Source organism: Aspergillus eucalypticola (assembly GCF_003184535.1).
Source record: "Aspergillus eucalypticola CBS 122712 chromosome Unknown BO83scaffold_18, whole genome shotgun sequence".
Lineage (NCBI taxonomy): Eukaryota > Fungi > Ascomycota > Eurotiomycetes > Eurotiales > Aspergillaceae > Aspergillus > Aspergillus eucalypticola.
In genome coordinates this window covers 191,193-208,401 of record NW_020290292.1, presented here as the reverse complement: position 1 = coordinate 208,401, position 17,209 = coordinate 191,193, and the positions used below count along the sequence as shown (strand labels likewise).

Below are 17,209 nucleotides of genomic sequence, written 5' to 3'. Positions count from 1 at the left end.
TTATTACTAGGACTGCGAGATTATCTCTACAATTATATAAATAAAATAATCAATTTCAATCTACTCCGTACGTCAAGTCTCACGCAGGCGGTAAGTAGAGGAGTCTAGACATGGCCATACAAAGGTATTCATTCTACTGAGTACCGATTGGTACTTCTAGTACTTTGAGACTACTACTTATGCTCGGGTTCCTGTTCGTACCCATTCTAGTAATCATAGTATATACTAGTGACTATTGATTAGCCAGGCCGCGAGTTGGTTATACTGAGTACTTAGTATTGATTGAAATCATGGCATCACTGTCTTTCACTTTGTCCAAGCCTACTACTAATAGTAAGTACCTCTAATACCAGCTCTTGTGATCAAGATAGTACCGTTATACCATACAAGTAGTAGTATTAGCAGATGCAGCTTGACTATCACCATGCGGATATTAGTACTACTAGTAAGTAGTTAAAAGAGGTCGATGTCCTAAATATATATATACCTAACGTGACAAAGTGCATGACCCCTTTGGCATGAGGTATTACTTGACTAGAACATGCGCAAAATATTAGGCATATCATATGCCTATTAATGAGCATCGCCAATTACTGACTAGTGAACATGAAGTACACAAATCAGTCCGCTATCTGCAGTGCTACTGAGGATCTCAGAAGGAGAACTGCTGTCGGCTTAGGCGAAACCCTAGCTTATTGGCAGTCAAAAATATTGCAATCTGCACTCAAGCACTGTTTCTAGTAGTAGTTCATGATTGTGATAGAGAATAATATCATATTCAGGTAGATGGAATGTGTAGCATTCGCTTAGGATTTATCTAGTGAATTTGTGACGCATGTTTGCTGCAGGCAATGCGTCTGGCTATCCGGGGCTTGGCAGCCGCATGTCATGTGGTGGGGAAGCTCTCCCGATCGATTCAAACAATCCTCTATCATCAGCTACATCTGGCTTTCGCACTGTGACCGGTTTTGGAAGTCGCCCTCACTTGGTCTGTTGAATTTATTATCGGGCGCTTCTACTTATTTGGTTATTGCAAGGGCGACCTCCTCCAGCCGGTGGGATTGAGACGGGGAGGCTCCGACATGGCCTCCGAACCAACGGAGGAAGCTATTGCGAACTTCGTGAGCTTCACCAGCTCAACCCGCGAACAGGCAATAAGCTTTCTCAAGGTGAACATTGATTTAAGTTGGGACTATTGCAGTTTAACTGACTAGATCGGGTTGTAGGCGAATAACTTAAACTCGAACCAAGCCATAAATGCCTATTTTGAAGACCCCACGGGCCCTCAGACGCAGGTGACGTCCTGAAACCGCGCACGATGTGTTGGGAGCAGCGACTGATTGTCAGACATATGTCGATATAGAATATCGGATACCAAAATGATTCTGCCGTTCCTGGTATGATTGTATCTCTTTTGTCAGAGTGATGTGTATTTGAGTTAGTACTGACAGATGTGCCTTGATGAAGCGTTCCAGATCGAACACGCCGACCCGGCCCCCGGTTCCTCGATCACCGCTCCTTCACGCCCACCATCGGCCCTAAACTCGAGTGAACAGGCATCTGGTTCCGAATATCAACATAGCGCACCTGCACCGACACAGACTGCTAACGGTGAGGGCACACTGAGGGACTGCCTGATTTCCTGCTAGGCTAACCCCGCTTCACGCAGACGCCAACAAGGGCTTAACCTTGGCCGAGCAAGAGGAGCGGGAACTGCAACAAGCTATGGCCATGTCTTTGAATCAAAATCTCGGACAGCAAGAGACGGGTGTCACAACGAATGAAGCGAAATTTGGTCGAGCTACTCGAGACCACTATGATGAAGGCGCCTGGGCAATGACGTTGTTCAATTCTACCTCTCGTGAAATTATCATAAGCCCCGATCCAGCAGAGCGGAGGAGGAAAGATGGTGAACCGGCCTTCATACGACCATCCCATGACAACATGTACCTGGGTGGACTGTTGACGATCCTTCATTCGATTCCTCTGGCGAGAGAAGCTCTTCTTCTCAGGAACCGACTTCTCACGGACTATGGAAAAGATCCACAGTGGTGGAACGGCCAGTCTATTACTCTTCCTAAGATTGTCACTATTGATGACGCGCAGGACGGTGATACTGAATGGGACGATATTATATACGAAGCCCAGCGAGTGGCAGCATTTTTGGACACTACCGATCGCGCCTTCGGAAGTGCTGATGCATTAGCCAACCTGAAAAGCATGTCCAGTTACGACTCGGAGGGCAGCGCGGCTAGATTTTTGGAATCGTGGCAAGAAGCTGCGGTTCGGGCAGACCCAGACAATCAATTGGCGACCATATTCTCGTCAACTGCATATAAGCGACCTCTTTCGATTTATGACACACCATTGGATAAAGAGTTCTTCTTACTAGATTCCTACGTGGAGCAAGAGCATGGCCAGACTCTCTATGATGTTATCGACCACACCATGTGGTCCGACAGACCGGGCGAAGATCTTGACGACGTATGGCTAGAACACGTCGCAGAGGTCTTCACAATCAAGCTGGAAGGCTCCAGTAAACCGGTTGATGTGAAAATCCCTGCAGTTTTCTATCCTGATCGGTATCTTGCGGCCAACCGAGATCTCTCAAGGGAGTTCCGTGCGCAAAGGCTCCAGATCTACGAACAAGTCTTCAGACTAGAGGGCTTGATAAATCGCTTCTCAACATCTAAGTCGGTCATTCATCAAGGACTGACCTCTAGAGAGACACTGGAAAAAGCTGCTGCTGCGGTTTCCTTGACACTGCCCAAGAGTTTGTCCAATGAAACGACTGCTTTTACTCCAGAGTCGGCGAATGCAGAGGCCCAGAGGGTGGCTGATGAGCTGAAAGCGATATCCTGTAAAATAGAAGCAAAGCTCAAAGGTAGCATTCCGAAGACCCGTATGATTGCCACTCAGCGCTAACTGGTCCCTGAAATAGAGCTGGAGACTAAGAAGCAGGATGCCATGGAAAGCCTCCGGGGCTATTCTAAAATCCTCACTGAAGCTTCTTCTTCGGGCGAGTTACCACATCACAAGTACACACTGCGGGGCGTGTGTACTGAGCCGCATGTGACTTATGTTCTAAAGCGCCGTGTCTCCGAAGGCTCCACGAATGGATGCGCTACCCCAGCCGATGATGAGTATCAATGGTGGCGGATCAGCTTTTCGACCGACGATGCGACGAATCGCCAGGCCGGAACAAGCTCAGAAGGCGATGCAGCTCTGCACAACTCCGACGTCATTGGGTATACCGCTCGCAAGGTCAGGGAAATTGAGGTCCTTCGAGCGGCCCGCGAAGAATCTAAGAATGTCTTGCTTGTCTACGCCAATAACAATGCAATGAACGTGCCGGAAGAGCCAGCTCCCAGTCAACTTCAGGTAAGGCAACGTCTACTGATTGGCGGCAAGAGTGATTGGAACTAACAGCGGCAATTACAGAAATTCGTGCACTTAGACAATCAAGCATTTGAGGCCGAATGTCAGGAAGTAGATAGTACTAGAACCCAATCTGGCCGCCAGAACCGTGCATTGAGTGCTTCTGTCAGTTCCCAGGAGGCATAGCTGAAACCTCAGGACATTATGTGCTGACGCATTGAACAGGAACCGCTCAATCAACAGGAAGGTCGTACAACGCCAAATGTGAATGTGTTTGACTACCAGGTTCCATCATTTGACGAGGGAGTGGGCCGGGGGCAGGAAATGGAGGAAAGAGGTGGACGCCCTTTGCTCAGCCGGAGTAGCACAGCTGGACCTGTGCAACCTTCGCAGAATGCCGATGCGATGTGGGACCAAGTCGACGACAAGGCGACATGACACCCAGGGCTGAAGTCTTAAGTTGATCCGTAATTATTGTCATTTAGACTAAATACCTAGGCGTCCCGCAATCGAGATCTAGAACCTGGCATAATTAGATATAGCGCTTGGAATGTCAAATGAGAAGCAACTTAAGGCTGAGCGACGCATTAGGATCAACAGGGTTTTGTTTGACCATTGTTTGGGACTAAATAATGGGCTCCCCCACGTGCCGTTTGTTGATGTTGTATGTCACGTTTGCATTGTCCACCCCCCCAACGACGCCGTCTTCCCTTAGCATCGAGATTCGAGAACCGTGGTTCCAGCAACATTGTCCGAACAGGGTAACCTCTACTAAGCAACCTACACAATGACCCTCGAAAACGACGCGGTCGCCGGTGCCACAATTGAGCTCCTCGAGACCCGTCTGCGGCGTCTCACATACCTCTTGACCGGCGATGCAAACTGGACTGGCAATCCCACGCCGCCCGCAAAGCCCGCATCTCTCGATGACAGCGTCTCGCGCCGTCTTCTTCGCCTAGAAAGGGACCTGGAAAAGCTGAGCAGAAACATTCCGGCCGTCAGAGATGTCCTGAGTCTCCGTATGAATGACCTTCTTACATCTGATGAACTGTGTACGTAGGGGTGGATCAATAGCTAATCTAGTATTTCGTCCAGACGACCGCTTCCCCGACCTCTTCCGCCAAACACCTTCCAAATCACTCCCTGAGAATCTATCGACACAGAACCTCGCCTCAATTGTCCTATCCTACGCTTCTGCATTCCCCGAAACCGCCTCCCGACTCACTTCGTTGAATGACCTCCCCATCCCGGACGCCGAGACTTCAGCGTCGCTTATCCAGCTCCAGCCGCGACTGGACCAGTTGGCGCGAACTCAGGAGGACCAGGCCAAACAAATCTCCGAGCTACGTGTGCGGTCTGCTCGAGTCTTGCAGCGATGGTACGAAGTGGCGCTGGTTAGTGGCGGTGAATGTTGGGCCGAATGGGAAGGAAGACTGGAGGATGTGGAAAGGGAGGTCAAACGGGAGGAAGTGGTGAGGGAGCGGCGAGCGAAGGAGTTGTGAGAATGAGGCAGTTGCTTTTTTTTCTTCTTCTTCTTCTTCTGGTTCCGTTCCCTTGTTCTTTTAGCGTGCTTGGCTTGTGATATGATATGATACCTCTTTGTTTGTCCTGGTCATGGTTAAGTTAAGGGTGGTCGTTATAGAGGAGAATGTTGTGTAGTAAGTAATTCTTTCTTCTACTGAACGTAGACGAACGAGCCATTCATCCATTGAGAACCATCGTCTTGTGTGGCAACGACCACTGAATAGGCAGTGAAGCCGTTGGTAATCATCAGGCCTTTCTTTTGTTTCTTCCATCTGGACATGAAACAGACCGACCGGCCTTTGATCTTGCTCCCTTCCGGGGGTCCATCAAACAAAGACCGGCAGCCGGGGTTGCAGTATACCGACGACGCACGGAGAGGATCTGGACTCCCGGCAGAACTGATCGACCACGCCGAAATCCGGAAGGAAGAACGGCGCATGTCCCTATGTCTACTAGTAGTCACAGTGATCCGTGTGTACTCCATACTTACTGTAGTAGTATTGAGTGGGTATCTACAATACCTGCTGAAAGTAGACTCAAAGGTTACCTGGCTCATTTCAAGGACACAAGTCACCTTACCTTACGGAGTACATACATGGTACATATTAGAGACGAAGAAGACCCACGGGGAAGAATTCCGACCGGGTACTTTTATGTCTGTCTCATGAGCGCGATCCTTGCATGAGGAGCATGAAAGTGTGTTGTGATTGTGATTGTGATGAGAAGGAGGATACGTCGTGGGAGATTCTTTGTTTGGCCTACCTTATATGTGTGTGTACGAGGTAATGTTTTGACGGAGGGGAGAGAGTACAAGAAGATGAGCTCGTGATCAGATGTGTGTCTGTGTGTGAGTGTGATACGAGGTATAAGGATTGCTATAATCGTACCTAGGTAACTCGTGATTCTTACTGTGTTGGGCACAGCCAGCTGTGTCTCACCTGCTTACTGTGTACGGTATGAATACTGTGTGTTTACACAAGGTTGCTTGTGATGGGCTGGCTGGTCAGCAACAGTCCGATAGGGGGTATCTGCAGGTCTAAGCCTTGCAGTCTGAGATATGGATGATGATGATGATAATTTGGTACCTTTGCAACTATGTTTATGAATTCATTCCTGCTTAATTACTAGTTATGTAGTGAAGTAATAATGAGTGCTATGCTAGAATAAAACCAAATTTGGACCAGTGTTCCATACGAGTCATGTTATTCCCAAATAACCAACTACCGAAGGGGAAGAACACTATCACCATTTATTCCCAGGATCACCTGGGGCGTAAGCAGCAGCAACATGATCAGCAGGGTTGGAATCGTGGCAGTCAGTGTAAGGCTTAATTTAGAGTGGCTGTTTTCCTTCGAAAGAAACCGTTGGTTGTCTGGTATAAGAATGTTGGGTGAATCCTCGCTGAGCCATGTCGTACGGTGTACATCGCTACCAATGATCTCGTTATGTATTTGAACTACTGTAGTAGTAACTATTAAATTTCGCAGGTCTCAAGCGACCAAACCAACTGTTCAAAACGGTGGACACAGGCCATCGACGCCGCCACGAGAGCCACAACTCAGCCTCAGCCTTTCCAGGGGCCAGAATGGACGAAGAGAATCCACCACCGGCACTAAAAGAGGGGCGACGAGGCCCTCCGGGAAATCGACTAATCAAACAACAATCATGACCGGAGTTTGCGTGTCGTGCCGCCTCAAAGCGGGTTAGGCCGGGACCCAGTTTTCATAAGGAAAATGCATCGATCTCATTAGTATTCTTTCTCTCCCGGGGGGTAAAAAAAAACAAGACACATTGACACTACCTAGTACTACTAGTAACCGAAGTGGTAGTAATGAGAGGGGAATGAGATGGGCCGTGGAAATTAATATTACTTTTTTGTCTAACGGGATGAATTATTAAAATTGAAATTGTTTGACGTGCACATGCCAATCAAAATATAATCATTGTTATTGTGAAGTCTAGTCTAGGCTTTTTTGAAAATCTCAATGAAAGGGACGACGTACTAAAGCTGAGCTTAAGTATCCTTTCTTTTAATGTATTCACCCATTGATAATTAATGCGACCATAATTGAAAAAATAAAGATAATTACAACTTGCGATTAACGAAATGACAGCAGATACTACTTACTTACTGTAAGTCCGGAGTAAATAACCTACAGGACAAGTCGTCATCCTTCACAGCCCGGTTCTTTCCCCCCCTTACTATAAGAATAGTAACGGCAGAGAAAACCACTCTAGTAGTACCCAATTGTTAATTGGTAAACTAACCAAGTAGTTATCTATCAACTGATGAACTAGGTAGACAGAATAATAGAAATAGAACTATTAGTTAGATAGATAGACAGATAGATAGATGTATGCCAAACTGCCATACGTCGCAGGCCACGCACTAAACCCAGGGGGGGCCCCCAAAAAGACAGTGCCTGAGGGTTAAGTACTGTCTTTCTGCGGTTCGCGTGGGCCACTCGGGCCAGGCACCGTCGCTCTGAAACTCGATCCCATTTGTTTTCCCTTTCCCCTTCCACCCAATTGTCCCCATTCCCATCCACTATCCACCCATCCATCCACCCACCCATCCATCATCTCCTTTTCCCGGACCTCGAACCTGGAACTAAGTAGGTCTCGCTCACGGCTCCCTCCAGATTTGGGCTTCGCCTTTCTCCATCTCCAGCCGTTCCCATTCCTCTCTTTCTCTCATCATTCCCTTCTCCTCTATCCGGTCGGCTTGTCTACCCCATCGACTTTTCTTTCCCTTTCCCACTCGTTTCACTCGTTCACCCCTCCCCCCCCATCGTCTTCTCTATTATCTCTATTTTCATCTATCACCTTTTGTTTCTTTCCCTCTTTTCCCCTCTTTTTTTCTCCTCCGTCTCCCGCTTCTCTTGATTCATTCCTCTGCTTCTCCATCCGCCTCTTTTCGACACTAACGTTTCATCATTATCCGTTCTTCTCCAGCCTGGTGCTGCTGTTTCTCTTCGTGCTTCTGCAAGGGGCATTCCGTGGGCTTGTCTGAACACCAACCCAAGCCAACCTCTCCGAGCACTTGTTCCTCGATTCACTCCTTCGATTGCTCCGCCGGTTTGAGACGATCGGTGCCACTGCTTCTCTTCCTCCCCTTTCGCCGACCCTCAGCCATTCCACATTCATTTAACCTGTCTGTCTCAGAAGTATGTGATGCGTCGATCCTTGTTCTTGTTCCTCTAAATCTTATTTCGAGTTTTGGTCGCACTCATCCGCTTTACCTTTCTGTCCTGTTCCCTGCATGAGGCTCCTTGGGGATCGCGTTGTTGTCGTTCCTCACGATGTCCTCCGCGCGCCGTCGATCAACTTGCATGTTCCTTGATCATACACGTTCGCCCACCTGAGCACCTGGCTAATTGCTCTGTAGTCGGACACTTTCTTCCACCTTGGTCGGATCTCACGCTCATTGCCACACTCGACGGTTTTCCCATTCTCAGATCACATCCGACCTAAATCGTCAATTGACTCAACACATTAAAGGCATAGAAGGACCTTTTCTGCTACTTTCCATATACACCATCGGGGCCTTCAAAGTCATCGTCGCATCGCGTCTTGAATAGCATCCTCCCATTCCGGACGCTTCTATATAACTTCTCTGCGACCTCGTTCGAACCACATTCATGGTGGCTTACTCTTCGCGTTCCCCCTCCTTCCAGAAGCCATATACCTATCCTGAGCCTCCACGAAAAATGGCGCGCTTCAGAGCCAGCAATATTCTGGGCGACCCTTTTGCGCTCGCGACCACGTCCATCTCAATTGTATGATTTCAATCCATTCTGGTGCGATGGCTCGGGTTCACGGCTAATCACCTTTTCTTCGTTTAGTTGGCCTGGTTGATCGCATTCATCTCGTCCATCATCACTGGCGTACATGGCGGATACCCCACCTATTCGTGGTGGGCTGTTGCTTACTCCTTTTGCTGCATTGCTGGTATGGCGCTTGTCTTCGGCACCGATACTGGTACCGTCTACAACATAGCGGTATGTCGCATAATAGACCCAGTCTTTCGACAACCCTTCGTACTGACTTATGGCAGATCGTGGGGTATCTTTCCGCTGGTCTTGTTATTACAACAATCTCCATCAACTCGTTAGTGTATGCGAACAGCGCCGCATCGCAAGCTGCCGGTGCTGGGTTCATTCTTTTGGCTATGGTTATTGTAAGTGATAACCGGCTTCGACACAGACCCACTAGGCAGTACGTGACTTACCTTTGATGCAGATCATTTGGATATTCTACTTCGGATCTAGCCCTCAGGCTTCGCATCGCGGCTTCATCGATTCGTTCGCCCTTCAGAAGGAAGGTGCTGGCTCGTATGGAAATGGCAGGCCTATGTCAACCGCCTTCGGCAATAGACCCGAGACGACATCCAGCCAGCCCCCGCAGATGTACACGTCCGCTCAACTCAATGGCTTCGAGACTTCTTCCCCCGTGTCGGGCTACCCCGGTGGAGCCCCTGGCTCCGAACACCGCAGCTCCTCGCAGCCCCGCTTCGGCAACCCGTCCGCCACGAACCTGCCTAACAATGGCACACCAGATGAGGTTCCCCAGCCAACGGAATATCCGTACCGTGCGAAGGCCATCTATTCGTATGAGGCCAACCCCGAAGACGCCAATGAGATCAGTTTCACCAAGCATGAGATTTTGGAGGTGTCCGATGTGAGCGGTAGATGGTGGCAGGCCAGGAAGGCCACCGGAGAGACCGGTATTGCTCCATCCAACTACCTGATCTTGCTGTGATCGATGCAGAGCAACCCACGGTGTCACGTCCTTTCCTTCTTCTGTCTTTCTGGTCTGTCATGGTTCTCGCTATTTTGTCGCGAGAGAAAAATCAGTTTTTGATACCCTTCGAGTAGTATCACTCGGCGTGATTCTGGTTCGCGAAGTCATGTTACGTTTTGATGGCCCTGTGTATTTTGTTGGTTTATTTGTCGTTCACTAGAGACATTTCTCTTCGTTTTGTTGTGCGTGTTGGCATATTTGATTTATGTGTGCTCCCCGACTCCTTCAGCGGGAATTTGTGCTGTTGATATGTTATGTATGGCCTTCGGATCTGTTTTGATCATGCCCAGAAGCACCCTCATCCTTGACGGTTATATCTCTTTCGTGTTACTATTGGAAATGAGTCCGTGTTTAAATGCTATGCTATCTTCTCGCCTCCTGACTGTCCATAAAAAAAATGAACGATACGTCGCACAAGTCAAATTAGACAGGTCGTATTCGATCTTCTGCATTTGAATGGTGGTAGATAAGCAGGATAGATATATAGAAATCAAGTAAACTCCCATTGACCGATCTTATTCCGCGACCACGTGCGTCGAGCGATTGACTTCCCTGCTGGCCGACATGAGGTATCAGAAAGACCGCTGCATCCAAGCCCGGCATTCTTGATCGCAGTCCCGCATCGTGGAGCGGCCCATCCAGACATGTTGTGTTCCTTGGAACTATTCATCCACCCGTTCCCGAATACTCCGCCCGAGCCCAGTCCCCGTCTAGAACTTTTTCTCCCTGAATTCTCCTCTGGTTTACCCGTCTTGTCCTAGTTTCGGTTCTTCTTGCTTTCTCCATCTCCCCGCTCTGTCCAATGATGTGTCCCTTTTCCATATCCCCTCCGCCATCAGACCCAGCGGATAAGTAGTTAGTACTAAGTAGTAGTTCTTTGCCCACCCACTGACGGCGGAACTTCCCCCGGACAATTAATTCTTCAGGCTTTATTTCGCTCGAGCGTTTCCGCTTGATAAGTCTGCAGGGGAAGCGGTGATGATGACAGTAGTGATTCTTTAACTGTTTTCTTAGGAATACCTCTTCTTCTCCTTCTTTTGTATATATATATATTACTTACTACATTGACTATATATCTCATTGCTGGTGGTATCCGGGAAGTCGCCATACTACTACAACTTCTGTCGTTTGGCACATACACACCGATATAGGTCTCTTATAGTTTGTTATGCACTACTACCACCTACTACGTTATGACTGCTAGCGATAGTGATGACGGCAACATCACGGTTGCCTCCTATGTCCTAGGCACGATTGGCACCGTCCTCTGGTGCATCCAGCTAATTCCTCAGATCTGGTATAATTGGCGACAGAAGAAAACCGATGGGTTTCCGCCTTTGATGATGCTTTTGTGGGCTTCTTGTGCGTTTTCGGAACAAACTCCATGTTGATTTCTGCGCTTTTGTGATTGTATAGCGTGCATAGTATGGGATGGAAGATTGACGCGATGAGCTGATGCTTTGTTGAACAGGTGCCGTACCGATGGGTGCTTATATGGTTTTGCAAGTGAGTAACATGGTTCTTGGTGATTGATCTACTTAGTTTGACGTAAGGCAGCTAATGAGGGCGCTCGCAGGAGGTCAATTTACCGCTACAGATCCAGCCGCAGATTTTTGGCTTCTTTTCGCTGGTGAGCTGGGGGCAGATATTATACTATAATCAGTATGTGGTCCTTGTTTCTTTTGCTATTGTTGGTGGGATGGGGTTTGGCTTGGGAGGTTGTTAATGTTTTTTTTGTGTGTGGTTATAGTAATTATACTTGTCTCAAGGCAACGTCGTTAGTTGTTGGTACGGCGATGTTGTTTGGTGGGATTGAGACGTTGTTAATTCTCACTTTGAGGGTTTGTTTCCGCTACTTTCCTGCTATTTGCATTATGGCTAATCATTTCGGTGTTCAGATACCTTATAATAAGGGTGTGACCTGGCCGGACCTGGTGGTTGGAGTCGTTGCGGCAATTCTACTAGCATCTGGGCTTGTGCCGCCGTATTTTGAACTGTGGAAGAGAGATGGTCGGGTAATTGGGTTCAGTGAGTATTTAGTTGTGTTTTTATCGGGATTGAAACATTACTGATTGTCCGTAGATTGGGTGTTTCTGTCCATTGATACCCTGGGAGGACTGTTCTCGCTGTTCGCTCTAGGTTCGCTTGCACTGGCATGGAACCTTATTAGTATCATATGAGGCCTAACGATAGTTTTTTAGCTGCCCAGGGATCGTTCGATATTCTCGGAGGGATCATGTACATTCTCGTGTAAGTTGGATGGATATACGGGCTTGTACTAGTTGTGGACCGACTGACCCGGGTGTATGACATCTATTAGGGTCGTCCTCGAGGCAGGAATATATGCAAGCCATATCATATGGCGGATTCGATACCGCGCAGTACGCAAGGAAGCCAAGGCATCTGGCAGAAGCATCGATGAAGTGCTGGAGGAGCGAAATCAGGTCGAAACGCCTCAGGATAATAAGAAAGATGGGATCATTTCTCATCACCGAGGGAACAACAGCCTTGTGCAGCAGCAGCAGCAGCAGCATTCGGAGCTAAAAGTAACGCAAAGCATTTCGGAGGGAAATGCTGCTGGTGCCTGAAATCTGTGGCAGCGGAAAATGGGTGGCAGGTGATAGGCGTTGCGGGTGCATCTGCCATTCGCTACTATAAAGTACTTACTTAACTTACACTACGGAGTACAGATCTGAGATATCGCATCTCGACCTGAGACCCGCCCAACGGTCCGAAAGATGCGAGGCAACTACTACTACATAAGAACAAAAGAACAAAGAAAAAGGAAATGGATGGATAGATAGTCAATCATACATCAAGACCCATTTTCTAGGCCTGAAACGCAGCGAGAATGTTGCGGACAGGCCGCTGGACAGAGATGCATGTGCGCCGTGGCAGCTGGACGGTGCTAAGGGATCTTAGTTTGCCTTTGGGATGTCGCTAGTCATGCAATTGATCGCGGACAACAAACCTTTGCGCCTGCCGTCGGGTTGCATTGAAAGTTACCTAGACTTTTAAGTCTTTTTTTTTGAGGGTTTGAGCTGAGATTATTATTTAAACTGACACTTATTTAAATGGCAAGGGAAGCCCGGTGCTCTTACGGGTCCAAGCGTGGGTTAAAAAAAATCGAGCTATTTTTTTTGGGATTCTATTCCGGGTTCCCCTGACTTTGTTGTAAGTTCTCGAACTGGATGGAGTAAGTAATATTAAAGGTTGTGGATGGATGATAATCATTCTGATGCTGTCTTGGGTGTAGTAGTCCATTGTCATTGTCATTATTATCATCTATTTTATTATGATTATTCGCCTTTGATTATTTGGCTGTTAGCGCATCCCCTCTCCTCAATCCCAGTCTAGAACGGCTGTTTCCCTTCCACCCCCCCTCTCTCCTCGTCTCTTGTGGTCATCTTTCAAGCTATCCACTTCTCCCCATCTTGATCACTGTCGCTATACTATTTCTGTATTGCACAACAGCACAGTCCTCTCTTGTCCCTCCCTCGCTCTCCTTGTCTTTCTCATCCGTCTTTCCTTTTCTCTGTTTTTCTATCCGATCCTCCCTCCCCCGATCCATCCGGCCGCGTCTCTGCCGTCGTTCATTTTTTAGTTTACTTTTTTAGCCTCGTCCCCTCCCTCTTTTCAATATCGTATCTACTACCATCTTCTTCCCCATCTACTCCATACTTTAGTACTGCTCCTTTGGATCGAGCCATGCCGAGTGGCCCATTGTTTGCTGCACATTTCCCCCGTCTCTCCTTCATGCTTGGATGCCATTTGGACCGGCGGAGGGTTCACTGACCTTTCCCGCGTGTCGTTCTTTTCACGATCTTTTTTTTTATCTTTGGGGTGTATCCTCTTTTGCTTTTTCTTGCTTCTCGTTATCTTTTCTTTTTGGGGTTTCTATCTCGTCAGCTGCTGATTGTCCCCTTCTTTTCTCTCCTCTGCATTGCGGTAAGCAACGGAGGCAGACTTGAAAAGGACCATCGACCTGTCACACGGGAAATTGAGGGACAATTTTATGCAGTTGCACGATGCCAGACCGTCGCTGGGCCAAGCTCAAGGCAAAGCTGTTATTGCGGCGATCGTCGTCAACATCGTCCGTTCCCGCCGCCACCAGCAACATTATTGCCAAAAACAATGCCCATGATGCCCACGCCCAACAGAGTTGCGCCCCAGGACAACTGAACGATTCGATCGCGGATTGTCCCCCAGCGCGACCCATCTGTTCCAACCGGCGCTCGGTATCATTACAAGCTGTGCCCCAAGCCTTGAAGCTAAAGAAGGAGGAGGAGGGGAAGGAAGAGAGGTCAGAAGAGGAGGACGATCGGGCGAGTGCAGCTGAAGGGAGGCGGACATCGGTGATTGGCTCGAAAGGCGGGCGGTCGAGGGGATCGTTGGAGGAGGAAGAAAAGCAGGTCGAGAAGTTGGAGAACTGCAACTTCAAATCGAAATCCTCCTCTCCCCCCGAACCGGTCGCGGAACAACGTGAGGGACAACGGCACTCGCTCCTCGTTCCTCCAGGTGCCGGTGCTGGTGCTGGTCCCAGTGCTTCCCCCCAGCGTCAGCAATTGGACGCGACGACTTCTTGCGACCGTGTTCGCCCCGCGCCCTGCAGGCGTCACAGTCACGGTCCCTTTTCCGAGCACGTCCTTTCCCCACCCCCGACAACTCTATCGCCAGATCTGCTCCCTTCGCCTTCTCCTACCCCTCCTCCCCCTGTCTCTGATCGTGGTGTTCTTTCAGCCTCCTTTCAGTTTGGCCAAACGCAAGGCTCCGATCGCCTGGGGCCTACGGTCGCGGAGCCGCAGTTGCCCGTGTTGGATGTCGTTGCGGAGAATCCGTCGGTCGAACCAGAATTTCAGCCCTCCTCCAACCATACTCCCGCTCCTTCCTTCCCAAAGCGTCCCAGTCTAGGCTCCCGTCGTCAGTCGCTGCTGGCCCCGTCTCATCAACACCTGATCAACAGCCTGTTGGATCCCGGTTTGACCGCAGAGCCTGAGACTAACGGTAACGGTCGCTCCGCCACCTACAGTACAGGCATGTCTCGCAAGATCTGGGTCAAGCGGCCAGGCGGGTCGGCCACCTTGGTCCCCATCTCGCTCGATAGCTTGGTGGACGAGCTACGGGACCAGGTGATCCTGAAGTACTCGAACTCGCTTGGCAGAACCTTCGATGCCCCCGATATTGTCATTCGCATTACTCCGCGAGATGGATCGAATAGGCAGACTACTCCTGATCGGATGCTAAGCCCGGAGGAGCCGCTGGCAAGCGTGGTGGACTCATATTACCCGGGTGGTCAAGCTATCGAGGAAGCTTTGATTATCGATATCCCTTCGCGTCGCACTCCAAAGCCTTCTCCACGCCATTCAGTATATTACAACCACCATCATTCCGAGCCGGGCGAGCATGGCGAGTACTTTCCGCTCATGCCGGCGAATCCCAGTGTTCCCACGCCGCCGACGCATCCGTCTACTTCGTCCGCCAGTGTTAATGCTCATCCCGCCCCATCAATATCAATCCTGACAACAGGAATGGCCCCTCCGCTGCCCTCGCCAGGGAGTCGCGGGACTCGACATCCCCGTCGGCCGCCTCTAACTCGTCATGCCACAAACTCACCCACCATCCTCAATCAGGCGCCAACAGCGAAAGGTCGGTCAAATCCTAATATTAAAGAGCGACAAGACGTCGCATGCAACTGCTAAGAAACCTGCTAACTTTTGTGAGAAGACCCCGGGATCGTCCCCAGTAGTATCCCTCCGCAGCCTGCTCCGTCCATCCCTACTCCGCCAGGCCCGCCGCCAGAATCCCCGCAGGCCAAATCTCTCACCCCTCCAGCACGCGGGGCATCCCCGCGTCCACGCCCCTCCGCATCCTCCGCGAAGCCGAAGAAGACCAGCGCAGCACAAGCATTGAGCGGGGTCTTTGGAGGCCTCATCGAGGGCACGGTACCGCCCATCAACGTCTTGATCGTAGAGGACAACAACATCAACCAACGTCTCTTGGAAGCGTTTATGAAACGTCTCAGTGTCCGCTGGAAGTGCGCGGCGAACGGTGAAGAGGCGGTGAACAAGTGGCGCCAGGGTGGTTTTCATCTTGTCTTGATGGATATCCAATTGCCCGTCATGAACGGCCTGGATGCGACCAAGGAGATCCGCAGGCTCGAACGCCTGAACGGTATCGGTGTGTTTCCCAAGACTGCTGACGGGCGGTCGAGCGCTGCCACTGCCAATGCGGCCTCGCCCTCGACATTTGCGGGCAGTCGGGAACCTCTGAAGGCAGAGGATACATTACACGATCTGTCTCTGTTTAAAAGTCCCGTCATTATTGTAGCCCTGACCGCGAGCAGTCTGCAGAGCGATCGTCATGAGGCTCTTGCAGCTGGCTGCAACGACTTTTTGACCAAGGTATGCATATATCTTCTCGGACTATCATCCATTTCGCGTTTCTATCGCAGCATGCTAACATCTTGCGAAGCCGGTTCGCTTTGAATGGCTGGAGCAAAAAGTGACAGAATGGGGTTGCATGCAAGCCTTGATCGACTTTGAAGGCTGGCGCAAATGGCGCGGTTACGCCGATGACACTCAGTCTTCGCCCACGTCTGATGGCCATACGAGTCCCATGCAAACTGGCGGAGACGGAGTTTCGCGGAAACAGTCCCCTGTTATACCACTCTCGCCATCCTCTACTTTGAGTCAAGGAGCCACCAAGAAGGACCGCAAAACCCCAAGTTTCCCTAAACCCATCGACGTTACACCCGAAGACTCTTCCGGCAGTGGTAGCGGCGAGGGCTTGGACTCACCTGCCAGTCCGGTAACATCAGTCCCTATTCCAGACGGTCCTGCAGATCTTGATGCACTCTAATTGTTCCTCATGCTATACAATTTTCCTCCGAACGGGGATACTATCACCTCGACCGATTGTCAGACTGCTGCGCGCCTGTGTGATTGAGCACCTCACGTGCATGTTTGATTGTCTATCACTCTCCCTCTCCCTCCCCCCCCTCTCTCTCTCTCTCTCATTTCATCTCATCTCTAAAACCGCATTTCCCGCTATTTTGCGTCTTCCAATGGATACCCAGCATAGCCCATCGTCGATCTTATTTTCTTATTATACTTCTTTGCCTTCCTGGCGTCCGCGGCCCCCCGTACGCGGTTGTCATACACTTCATTCCCTTTGTTTGTTCGTTCGTGAAAAACTTTCAACTCCACAGGCGTCTCTGATATGTGTTTTTCCATGGTTGGTTGCTTTGGAAAAAGGGCAAGGAAGAGGGTGGCATACTCACGCATACGAATCGAGATGTCGTTTTTGTCGTTTCTCTGTTATCATTCTTATTATCCTTACACATCTACGTGTATGCCGCCTTTGAAGAGACCTGGCCTTCTGTCTCTTGTGTCTTGTGTCTGCCTCGTAGACTTGCTCTTGATGTACATAGATCTTTTTGTCGATTGGATGGGTGGTTTTGCCCTCCTTGAATTATATATCACCATTATGTAACTTATTTTTCTCT

General features: G+C 49.5%; 5 protein-coding genes across 5 annotated transcripts; all 5 read left to right on the top strand.

Moving 5' to 3' along the window:
- Window positions 1–1,379: 1,379 nt before the first annotated feature.
- Window positions 1,380–3,816, top strand: BO83DRAFT_316621 (uncharacterized protein; the record flags this gene model as incomplete). The annotated part of the gene is made up of 6 exons (XM_025527667.1): window positions 1,380–1,397; window positions 1,452–1,611; window positions 1,670–2,884; window positions 2,942–3,381; window positions 3,442–3,543; window positions 3,604–3,816. 6 exons carry the CDS (start codon window positions 1,380–1,382, stop codon window positions 3,814–3,816), a joined length of 2,148 nt encoding a protein of 715 aa, XP_025386373.1.
- Window positions 3,817–4,165: 349 nt separating this feature from the next.
- BO83DRAFT_390306 (putative nuclear distribution protein RO10) lies at window positions 4,166–4,880 on the top strand (the record flags this gene model as incomplete). Its single annotated transcript, XM_025532850.1, has 2 exons — window positions 4,166–4,430; window positions 4,474–4,880. 2 exons carry the CDS (start codon window positions 4,166–4,168, stop codon window positions 4,878–4,880), a joined length of 672 nt encoding a protein of 223 aa, XP_025386372.1.
- Window positions 4,881–8,353: 3,473 nt separating this feature from the next.
- sho1 (osmosensor SHO1) lies at window positions 8,354–9,809 on the top strand. The gene is made up of 4 exons (XM_025537533.1): window positions 8,354–8,681; window positions 8,748–8,903; window positions 8,960–9,082; window positions 9,145–9,809. The coding sequence occupies exons 1-4, from the start codon at window positions 8,544–8,546 to the stop codon at window positions 9,661–9,663; spliced, it is 936 nt and encodes a 311-aa protein (XP_025386371.1). The 5' UTR covers window positions 8,354–8,543; the 3' UTR covers window positions 9,664–9,809.
- Window positions 9,810–10,631: 822 nt separating this feature from the next.
- On the top strand, window positions 10,632–12,664 carry BO83DRAFT_341190 (PQ-loop repeat-containing protein). The gene is made up of 8 exons (XM_025528616.1): window positions 10,632–11,067; window positions 11,177–11,211; window positions 11,282–11,367; window positions 11,456–11,546; window positions 11,604–11,733; window positions 11,788–11,844; window positions 11,907–11,955; window positions 12,026–12,664. The coding sequence occupies exons 1-8, from the start codon at window positions 10,899–10,901 to the stop codon at window positions 12,291–12,293; spliced, it is 885 nt and encodes a 294-aa protein (XP_025386370.1). The 5' UTR covers window positions 10,632–10,898; the 3' UTR covers window positions 12,294–12,664.
- A 698-nt stretch (window positions 12,665–13,362) lies between these two features.
- BO83DRAFT_68783 (response regulator) lies at window positions 13,363–16,657 on the top strand. Its single transcript, XM_025537532.1, has 3 exons — window positions 13,363–15,351; window positions 15,430–16,106; window positions 16,177–16,657. Exons 1-3 carry the CDS (start codon window positions 13,734–13,736, stop codon window positions 16,561–16,563), a joined length of 2,682 nt encoding a protein of 893 aa, XP_025386369.1. The 5' UTR covers window positions 13,363–13,733; the 3' UTR covers window positions 16,564–16,657.
- Window positions 16,658–17,209: the final 552 nt, after the last annotated feature.